Source organism: Theropithecus gelada, chromosome 11 (genome assembly GCF_003255815.1).
Source record: "Theropithecus gelada isolate Dixy chromosome 11, Tgel_1.0, whole genome shotgun sequence".
Lineage (NCBI taxonomy): Eukaryota > Metazoa > Chordata > Mammalia > Primates > Cercopithecidae > Theropithecus > Theropithecus gelada.
Window position 1 is genome coordinate 41,609,294 of NC_037679.1, and position 12,064 is coordinate 41,621,357.

Here is a 12,064-nt window from a genome sequence, read left to right on the forward strand (position 1 = left end):
CTGTGACCTGCAAAGCCTTATGTCGTCTGGCTCCTCATTTTTTCTCTGACCTCATTTCTACTCTTCTTCCCTTTGTTCATGTCTGTGCCAGATACACTAATTTCTTTAACGTTCCTTGAAAATAACAGAAACACTACCGTACTCAGGGCCTTTGATTATGCCGCATTCTCTGCCTGAAACTTTTCATCAGCTATTCCTACTATCTAATATATTAATAGTACATGTTTTATTTATTTGTGTTGTTGATCATCTCCCATCTCAAATGATTTTTTGTTTCCTTTCATTCACTTCAAGTAATAGAACCAAAGAACCCGACTCCAGAGTATTTTAGAAAAACTTTTGAAAGAGGATAAATCAGATTTTGATTATTCTGTAACTGTTCTCCAGATTGTTGTCCTAAAGTGCAATGATTCTGTGAAAATATGTAGGAAGAAAAGAATTTCTTAAAAGCGAATGCTTCATGCAATATCCTCCTCTTAAAGACTTAAGTGCATATTTATATTTTAAAGACTCCTAACAGTTTGGTGAGAGACCGCAGCGTGTCACCATTAAGAACCTAAGCACAGGACCTCTACTGCCTGGTTTCTAATCCCAGCATCCCCACTGCATCATAGCAGTATGGTCCTTGGCATATCATTTTATATCTTTTTGCCTAAGTTTTCCCATCTGTAAATTGGGGTTAATAACAGTACCTACCTCAAAAGGGTGTTTTGAAAATGAAGTTAAAATCTATAAAGTACTTATAACAATGCCTGGAACATACTGAGTGATATTTTATTATTATTAAAAGAAATCTCTTTAACTCTGTTGAAACCTATGCTTACTTGTTCATACAATCTTTCTTCTCCCAATTATATACAGACACTTAATTAAACACTGTTTTGTGGAGCCCACTCTGAAAAACACAGGAAAATCATGAAAATAATTTTTCTGATTTCTAGGGTCTCATTTGGGATTTAAGTGTTTTTTGCCTATCAACTCCAAAGGAAATGACAATAACAAAATAAATATTTTGTCATAATTTTCTTTAATATCACAAATATTGATATGGAACTATAAAATATTTTGGAGAATTCCTCTGAAATATTAGTAAGTTTAAATGTTAATATTTTCTTTTAACTACAGTAAACAGTTTATCTTAGGAACACAGCGTGACATCTTTTCTCTTTGGTGAATGATTTTTGCTCTCCTTTTATTCTTTTCTATCATGTCCGTTTAATGACAGAAGTTTCTGTGCCCATAAGGCTCTATGTGTTACAAAAAAAATTTCTTCTAGTCTGAGCTGTTGTTACATTAATACTTCTACATGGAGGCAACATAAAGAAATTATAAGTTTTTATTTTAAATTATTAAATATGAAGAGTAAAACTTTATTGGACCATAATGCCATAAATGATACTCTCAAGAAACTGTAAAGATTTTTGTGGATTTTCTTTTGTAGCATGCTGTCTTATAAATAAGACTGCCACTACTGAAAAATATAACACACCCCATATTCCTTTTGTGAATAACCCTATTCTGCCCTTTTGTTTTCCATTTAAAGATTCTTTGGCCTACCTCTTTTTCTTCTGTTGCTTAACTAATACAATTGCAGTATTTAGCCAGGTGCAGTGGCTCACACCTATAGTCTCAGCTACTCAGAAAGCTGAAGCAGGAGAATTGCTTGGGCCAAGGAGTTCGTGGCTACAGTGACCTATGATCATTCCACTGCACGCCTGCCTAGCCAACAGAGCAAGACCCTGTTTCTAAATTAAATGAATGAATAAATAAATAATTTTTAATCACAATATTTATCCTTGAAACTATAGATCCTTCTAAACACTAATGAATGAAATATTTCCCTTTCCTTGTACCTACAAAAGAGCAGATTGCATTCCATATCATAAACTCACTTTGCAGATACTATTTTTAAGATCACTTTATGAAACACCAAGACTTCTAGAAATTGGTCTCGTATCATGCAAAAGTAACCTTTAACTTCCAAAAGTTCCGAAGTCTGATTCATAATACTTAATAGAGGTAATAATGCTATACCTGACATTTCTGTTTTCTGAAAAATATCCTTTTTTTCTTGAGCCATGCACTGTATATTGAATATTTTATTTTATCCTCAGTCTTATGAGATAGATTTAACAACACCATTCTACTGATGATGAAGAAGAGGCAAAGAAGTTGTTTAATAAGTGGTAGAATGAGGATTCAAGCTTGTTTCAGTCTTTAGTTCAAAACCTGTACCAACCACTACACTATCATGCATATACAACATTTAAATAAATGTTTTTAAAATGAATGAATAAGCAACCTAATTAACATGTATAACATTTAGAAATCATAAACATACTTCTGACTGGTCCTAACTGCTGATGAGTTTGGGCAATAAGTCTAACAATAAATGACTTGGGAAGAACAAATCTCTTCCTATGACATCTATTCCCTCATATAATTTTTTAATTGTTAGAATTATTTAGTATCCCATAGTTGCACTAAAACACTAAAATTCTGTTTCCTTGATTATAGCAGGAGGGTCTGCATAGATTTTCTATAAGAATATATACACACACTTTGGTTGGGGTGGGATGGAATCTGTTTTGCTGTTTACCTGTAACACAGACGTGGCCATTCCTCATCTGCGGTTTAACAGTATTGAGTATGAATCCAATTCAAGTACTATGCTGGAGATAATATAGACTAATAGTTAATATCCCAGATTATGAAGTCAGATGTTGGAAAGTTTAACCTCTATCTACTTTAAAATCTTTAAAATGGGGATAATCATGGGACCTACCACATGGGGTTGTTGTACTGATTGAGTAAATGCAGCAAAGGACATAAGAATTACTGGTACATAGTAAACAAAATGAATACTAACTGTTATTTGTATTGTTTACTTTGCACTTTTTCTTACATCTTTCTTCAGTAGCTCTCTATTTTAAGTCACACTTATTTGTATAACTAAGCCTACCTATATGCTTATCTATTATACTTGAATATAATAGATAGACCTATTTATTATATTAATGCATTTTTCTCTTATTGTGTAACTAGATGTATTTGTTTCCACTAACTGAGAGATTATTTAATTCATTTATGGAGATCCTGCTATGTGAGATATTATGCTAGGTTCTGGGGATATTGTCACGAGCAAGACAGCTGTGTTCCAGCTAATTAGAGTAGTCTCAAACATAATTTTACGCTTCACACCTCTGTCAAGAAACATTTCTAAGCATGCATGCAAAAATGAATATTTATTTATAAGTGGTATACATGTCTCTCCACTAGCATATTGTATAGATTTTACAGTAAACTCAGAAATTGAAATTTAAAAGAGACAACATAGAAATAAAAAATCTAATATTCTCTTTCCCTTTGGATGTGTTCACCCCCTTTGGAGAATTCACTGGCTTAAAATATCAAAGGGGAGATGATCAGAGAAACAAGAGAGAGTATGTGAAGGAAAAGTTCTCTGTGTTAGGAGCCCAACTTCTGGAGGGCCAGAAAAGGCTTAGCTAAAGCAGCAATATCTGAGATAGGATCTGAAAGAAGAAGTTTGGTGTTTCCAAAGCAAAGGAATTGAGAGTATAGCGTTCCAGGAACAGTGTTTGTAGCTAAAAGCATTGTGTGTTCAAGAAACTAAGAGAATGCCAGTGCTGTTGAGGAGGCAATGTCATAAAGAGATGAAGTAACATGATCACATCATCACCTTTCTAGTACTGGTTGAGTGATTTTTTTCCTGTTATTGCTAAAAACAAGTCTGAAATAATACAGATTAACAAAGGACTTAAGGAAAAGTCTTATATAGCAAATTACTGCTTAACACACTAAAAGCAATTTTATAATAAACATACTGTGATATTTTGCAACAGTAAAAAGTAGTGTATTTTGAAAAGGAAAACTAAAACAAGGCCAAATTAAAATTGAAAATGTTTCTCTTATTTTCAAGTAGTCTGAAGGACAACACCCAGGAAACAAATCAATACCACCTACACTTACACTATATTCTCTCTTACACTTAAAATGTTTAATACTTATTTGGAAACATTTTACTCGGGGTCTTTTAACTGTATAATAAAAGGAAAATCTAGACTATAATTCCAGTAATTATGAAAGCAATATTAATGAAAGTAACAACAACAGTGTACATCATGGCTCAGTTCTGAGCACCTTATATGTGTTATGAAATTTAATCCTCATAGTGATTCTGTGAAGTAAATGCTATTGATATCCCATTTTAATTAACAAGAAACTCATAGATGATAGAGTCAGTCTGACTGGAAGCCACCCTCATATGTACTATTCTATGCTTTTTCTCAAGAGTTACTGCATAAGACAGTGAAGAATGGTATAAAATTGGAGTCAGAATAACTGGCTTATGGGAAAGACTTAAGTGCTTGTCCTTTTGGATTAAAAAAAAAAATCAAAGCTTAACAACTTTTTAAAGCTGAGCAGCAGGGAGTTAATATTAAATGGCGTATTTTCCTGACTACACAGTGAAATCAATTATTTTGTGATACATAAGATATATATCTATTATATGGTATCTGTTACACCTAAGATGTATAGGATCTGAGAATGATGTGTATGTGTAGGATTCTGTATGTGTAGGATCTGAGAATGATACAGAAACCTACAAAAGTACATTTTCTGCCTTCTGGAACCTATACCTATTCAAGTGAATATTAAATCAAGGCAGTGATAAATAACAAATGAATGGAAGAATCATAGGGGCTATAGAAATTCAAAATTAGAAAAGATTATTAGTCATGTTACCAAAAAGAACATGTACATTTACACTTTATCATAAAGTAATACTTCAGTTCAGCCAAGCTGTAGAAGAGCGTGGGGAACTGTGTAATCCATTAAGAGGTAACTGCATGAGCAAATGTACCAAGGCAGAAATGTGGAAGACAGTCTGAAACAATTAGTAGACTGATATAAGGAGAAAAAACTAAATACTGGAATGTAATGGGATATGCGTTTGAGAAATGTGGTTATAGTGGGCCCTGATTGTTTAAGGAGTTTTAAATTTATCCCAATAAATGGGAGAGGTATTGAAAGCTTTTGGAGCAGAAAAGTGACAAAATAAAAAGGCTCTTAGAAAATAACATGTAGGAAGAAGTAAAGAAGAGAGACTTAGTTTTAGAGGTCTTAATTAGGAAATAGTTGGAATAATAAGGACAAGATGTAATAAAAAGTGGAATTGAGATGTTGTCTTGAAATTGATCTGAAGGAATATGTTTTAAACATATTTTAAAGGAAGAATTGATAGAACATTATGTCTAATTAATATTAGAAGTGTTAATATTTATATTGCCAAGAGTAAATGAGGCTTTATTCCTTGTTTTTGATAATTCGTAATTTTTTTATCCTCTTGATTTTTACATTACACCTAAATTGTAACCAAATTACAATGTGAAATGTGGTACTCTAACATTGTATTGTTTAAATTCAAAACCATCCCATGATACTTTGTTTAAATTATTAATAAGAATTTGCACGGCATAAATGAGATCAAGTCAGATCCATCTCATTATATGGGGCTTACTCAGTGGCTGGTATTGAAGAAGTTCTCTTTGCATAGCTGTTGAATTATTGCCTCTACTAACAGGTGTTGTCATGAGATGTGCATTGTAATATTGAGCCAGTAAATCTCAAATGTGTTTCATATAACAATGGAAACTTTTGAAAGACCAATAGTTCCTGTTAAAAATGAGGCTTTTTAATACTGTGTTTAAAACTTCTTTCTCACAGCCTTCACTGCTGTATGTTATAAGAATTATCAGAAGCAGATCCTGAATACTTTATAACATTTAACTTTAAAATGTCCTTAAAAGTATTACTACATTTTGATCACATTTGGATCTTGTGCTATATCCACAGAAAATATTTTAAAATATTTCATGATTGAATTTAAAATCATCTAAAATTTACATTGGAAAAACTAAAAATTTATTCAATTTTGTTTTACAGTGATCGGCATGTTGGTAAAATTTATTCCAAATGTTCTTCATTTCTGGATTATGTCAGACGGTCTCTAAAGAAGCTTGGATTAGATGAGTCCAAGGTCAGTATATGATGACTCATTATTTTCAGAAGACAGAAGGACTTCTATTTTGTAATGAATTGAGAGAATACAAAATAGTTTCCTTTCTACTTTTCTCTCATTTGTGAAGAGGTCCAAATTATATTGAAACCAGACCTCCATCGTCTTTTTTCCGGTTTATCCTACTTGTCATTGTAGAAAGTTTACTGTCATGTATCTCTGAGAGTTTCCCTCTTTTAGTTTGAGTTAAAAATGTGCCAATTTACAAATCAAAATAGAATTAAAAAGCAGGACAACAGTACAAGTGAGAACTAGGAGTAAAGCAAGAGAGAATGGTTTTAATTTTGAAATGCATCTATTTACAGCTTATATAACTAATTAAAATTAAAAATCTTAAATTCAAAAGCCTTCAAATAGGAGAATCTTGAAAAGTTGTAATATCATAGGAGGCCCAAGTTAACAATTGATAACATATTATTGAAAGCAGAAAGATAAACTTGTTGACTGATAGTAATAAATATTCTACCGCTGAGAAAAAAAAAAAAGCTTTCAACGTTATTCAGACAAGCTATTAACTAAAATATTAAATGAACTTGGATAACTCCGGTATTTTGAATTCACTATAAATTGAAACAACAATAGAGTAGGTGGTCAAAGGAATGAAATAGTTTTCTTGAAAATGTTACAAGGACATAACAATGTTATATCAAAGCTAAAAGGTATTATTATTTATTAAATCAATTATTCATTTAGTCCCCAGTTGCTTTATTACTTAAAGCAGTTGAAGTGGGACTATGTAAAGTTCTTAACACAATATATATAGTAAATGCTAACTATATAATACTCCTTTTAATTATTGTAATCTTTTTATATGTACTATGAGTAATAACACAATCAACATGATGCTTATAAATATTTTAATTTAGTCACTAAAGTGAAGACTCTCCTACTTGTTGCATAAATGAAGGAGAATAGACAAGGTTACACTAATTAATTAGGTTATTTTAAAAAATATATTTTTCATTCATCTGACTGATCTTCCTTCCAATTAGTCTTACCTAGTGCAAACCTTTAGTGCATATCTCATTTCATGTCTTGTATTTAATATCAAGAACACAAACCTAAGCATTATTGTCACAGATTAAGAGCTATAGTTTTACTTAATACATTTAAAAATTTATTATCATTCTCTCTGCTTTGTTTTCCCAGTTTGTCTTTAATAATAACCACAGCAAATGTTTCTTAATATATTTATTAGTATATTAGTAATAAGAAATTAATAATAGTTAATATTTACTAAACACTTACTCTGTGATAGATATTATGCTATGGACACCACAATCATTACCTTATTTACTTTTCACAAAAACATTTACAGTGGATAGCTTCTAGTCCAGCATATAAAAGCTTGGAAACTGCCGCTCAGTCTTAGCAAGTAAAAGCTAAAAAAAAAAAAAAAAAACAGAAAAGTCCACAAATCTTAAGAGAAGTGAGGTCACAGGGCAAACTGCTACCTCTCAAACTGGAAAGACAGGCAAATACAGAGATTTACAACTTATAGGAACAGAAACCTCCACAGAAACCGGTGCCAGGGTAGGAAAACCTGAACTGTAATTGACAAATTGTTGGAGGCTCAGTGTGGACAACTTTAGGAATTAAAAACTACAGAGGGAACCACTCGTAAGGGACCACCCACACCTTTGTGAGTTTTACCTTAATGAGCTCAACCTGGTTTTAGAGAATAATAGAGAAAAAAATACCCTCTTGCTTCCATCAAGGGGAGAAGAAAAATATTTTTTAAATACACCAGAGCATTCTACTCTTCTGAATACTCTCTTATGAATAGTTTCTCAGAAGAAACTATATAATCAGAACTTAACCTGCTAGTGTTTTATCAGAGCCTAACTCACCTGAGGGAAGGAGAATACCTAGCTTCAGCCAACTCTAACATTCCATGGGGGAGAAAGAAAATATCCAACTCCAGCCTACTCTAGCCATCCTGTGCCACCCAAGAAAGGGTAAAAATACTGAGAAGCACTGATAAAGTTTGTAGTACAGAGACACAGGCTCACTAAAAGACTGAGACATAATTATAGGACTACAAACCATTGAAAATCATTTCCCCTCCCCTCACACGTTGCTATCATATCACTAAGGGCTTATTTACAGCAGCTGCTTTTACCCAGTACTTTATATCTGGCTATCTAGAAAATTACAAAGCATACTAGAAGACAACACAGAATGAAGAGACAGAGCAAACATCAGAACCAAATTCAGATATGGCAAAGATGTTAGAATTGTCAGACCAGGAATTTAAAACAATAATGAGTTCTAATGGACAAAGTAGATAGCCTGCAAGAACAAAGTGAAAATGTAAGGAAATAGATTGAAATTTTTAAAAAGAACTAAAAGGAAATGCTAAAGATCAAAAATACTGTCACAGTAGCCAGCCATGGTGGCTTACACCTGTAATCCCAACACTTTGTATGGCCAAGACAGGAGGATTATTTGAGCCCAGGAGTTTGAGACTAGCCTGAGCAACACGGTAAGATTCCATCTCAGCAAAACATTCAGAAATTAGCTAGCATGGTGGCATGCACCTCTAGTTCCAGCTACTTGGGCAGCTGAGGCAGGTGGATTGCTTGAGCCCAGGAGTTGGAGGCTGCAGTGAGCTATGCTTGTGCCACTACACTTCAGCCTGGATGACAGAGCAAAACTCTGTCTCCAAGAAAAGAAAAACAACAACAAAAAAATACTGGTATAGAAATGAAGAATGTTTTTGATGGGCTCATTATTAGGCTGAACACACCTGAGGAAAGAATTGCTGAATTTGAGGATCTATCAATAGAAAACTTGAAAACTAAAAAGCAAAAAGCCCATATGTTTCAAGCTTAGGAAGATCAGTTATGTACAAAATGACATCATACCTAAAAGTAATAAACATACTGAGTGACCTTTGCTCTATTTATTCCAGAAGATCACAGTGATACTAATCTTTGGATAACTTCCTCTATCAACCTGAGAATATCAGGAACACTTCAGCTTCCTTGCCACTGGCTTTGTCTTCCTTGACTTTTTTGACAGGATCTGCTGATGCCTTCACCTTCACATCCACTTACTTTAGTTCTTAAATCAATTATGTCCTAACCAAGAACCTTCAGTCCCACCATCAGGTGGTGAGAACTACCTCAGTTACTAACCCATCTTCTCATCACATATGATGTAGGGAGGGTCTCTGAACAACTGTGTCTGTAATCCACTCATCCAACCCACACTCTAAAAGTTACAGTATATGGTCCTCCTTTGCTTATCTAGACCCCCCTTATATAGATTTACTTTAAAAAACAAATTGAATGAATAAATACATGGAGGAGAAGAGACAAATGTCCTATGGAAAAGAGTTCCAAATAATTTATGTAGATATTTCCTCCTCAAGGAGATACAGCAAAACTCCCCATTCTTTAAGTGTGGCCTGTGCATAGTGACTTTTTTCCAAAGAGCATAGTACGTGAAGGGGGGAAAAAGAAGAACTTTCCAGTGAAGAACCTGACAAACAGAATATCAGCCAAGTAATCAAGGTCAACATGAACAGTGATAATTCATGTTGATAGTATGTACTTTTGTTATAAGGTGAGGAATATGGTACTTTATTCTTATGATGGTTCTTTCAAAAGCCTATCCCCACTCTATTTATGAGAAAAGTATCTGACAAACCCTGGTGGAGAAACATTCTACAAAATACCTGACCAGTACTTCTCAAAACTGTCAAGGTCTGCAAATCAAGACAAGTTTGAGAAACTGTCAAAGCCAAGAGGACTAATTGCAGTGTGGGTTCCCTGGATGGGATTCTAGACCTGGAAAAGGACATTAAATAAAAACTCAGGAAATTTGAATATAATGTGGACTTTAGTTAATAATAATGTATCAATACTGGTTCACTAATTATAACAAATATACCATATTGTAAAATGTTAACAATAGGAGAAAATAGTATATAGTATATGGAAATTCTCTGTCCTATTTTCAAAATTTCTGTAATACAAAACTGTTATAAAATATATTTATTTTTTAGAAACAACATGAGATAATTAATGTTTACCAAACCTTTGCTTTGTGCCAGGCACTGTGCTAAAAGTTTTGTTTATATTATCTCATTGAATACTATGGATGGCCATATGAAATAAGTGATATTATTATTGTTTTGTAGATGAGGAAATTGAGACACAGGTTAAGTGGATTTCTTTAGCCCAAAATCTAGGAAACTGGGGAGGAAGGATTCTAATCCAGGCTGTTTAACTCTAGAACTCATGCTTCTGTCTGTCATACTTATATAACTTATTAACAGACACTGAGCACAAGAATGCTTGTTTGGCATTTTTCCAAAACTAGCAATCATCAGGCAAACAATAAACCTACGAGAAAAAAATAAAGAGAAAATTCATGCTTGTCAACAGACAAAATAAATGTATTTCTAAAACAGATTAAGGAATTAAAGTTTGAAATAAAAGCAGAAGAAAATCAAGGAATGATGAATTGTACTAAAGAGTTAAAGAAGATTTGCTTGTATCCAGGACTTTAATTCGTGAAAGTCTGGCTGATAGGATGAAATTGGTCAAATGTATGAAATATTTTGGATACTAAGACATGTACTGTCTAATGCATAGAATATATTAGAGTTAAAATCACTGTCAACAAACTACAAGGAAAGTGGGAAGAAAAAAGAAAAAAAACTCTAAAGCACCTGAGCATGATTTCTTATATACTGTCTCCCACTCCAGTTTCTCTTTAGGACTGGATATCTTCCTCTAGGTGATTCAGAGCCCACTAAGTAGCCCTACTAGGGCCCTACTGCACAACTTAACTCATGCTAGTTCCTTTTTCTAGAGACTAAGAGTTGAGCAGTATGGAGCAATGGCATTCATGACCAGTACTTTCAGCTGCCATTCAGTGTGCGCACTCAGTTTTTAAGTTTGCATGTCTGTTCTTGCGTAAGGATGATCTATACCAGGCAGTGCTTCCATTCGAATGCCTTCCTTTTATCTTCAGGAAGTTGAAGAGGCTCTCATTTGCTTTAACACTTAGTAATGATGTCTATGATATGAGACCATGAATATACAGTGCTGTAGACTGCTAGAACTTAATTCTCTTATCTAGCTATAATTTCGTATTCTTTAACACATCTTTCCCTATACCCCACTTCACCCTACCCTTCCAAGCCTCTGGAATCCTCTGTACTATATTTTATTTCTATGAGATTAATGTTTTTTCCAGCTTCTGCATATGAGTGAGAACATACTATGTTTAACGTTCTGATCCTGGCTTATTTCATTTAACATAATGTATATACATAAATATACATGTCTATAACATGAGACCATGAATATACTTCTGACATCTGTCTTTAAGGTGTATATATACAGCTTAAATGAGATACTCTCTTCATTTTAAAATTTTCTTTTATTATTATTATTACTATTATACTTTAAGTTCTAGGGTACATGTGCATAACGTGCAGGTTTGTTACATATGTATACTTGTGCCATGTTGGTGTGCTGCACCCATCAACTCGTCAGCACCCATCAACTCGTCATTTACAATAGGTATATAATCTCTGTAATCTAATGAGCCTAATTTTTAAGCATTTAATTTAAAAAGTTGATTAAAGCATGAAATCACTCTTTAAGCACTGAATTTTTCACTTAAAAATACATGAATACAGTCATTCCTTGCTGTCCTCAAGGGATTGGTTCCAGAACTCCCATGGATATCCAAATCCGTGGATGCTCCAGTCCCTAGTGTCACAGTATTTGTATAGAACCTATGCATATCCTTCTGTATACTTTAGATAATCTCTAGACTACATATAATACCTAATACAGTGTAAATGCTTTGTAAGTAGTTATACTGTATTGTTTTTTATTTTTTAAATGGACAAATAATAATTGTACATATTTATGATATACATAGTGATATTGCAATATATATTGTGTATAGTGATTAGACCAGGATGATTAGCATATCCAT

At 33.2% G+C, this 12,064-nt stretch overlaps 1 protein-coding gene across 1 annotated transcript in view; it reads left to right on the forward strand.

The window, feature by feature from the left end:
* Nucleotides 1–12,064, forward strand: part of METTL25 (methyltransferase like 25) — a 97,675-nt gene that overhangs the window by 72,721 nt on the left and 12,890 nt on the right. The window contains exon 9 of the mRNA XM_025402841.1: nt 5,968–6,061. Within this exon, the coding sequence (XP_025258626.1) occupies nt 5,968–6,061 (94 nt within the window). The remainder of the gene's footprint in view (nt 1–5,967; nt 6,062–12,064) is intronic.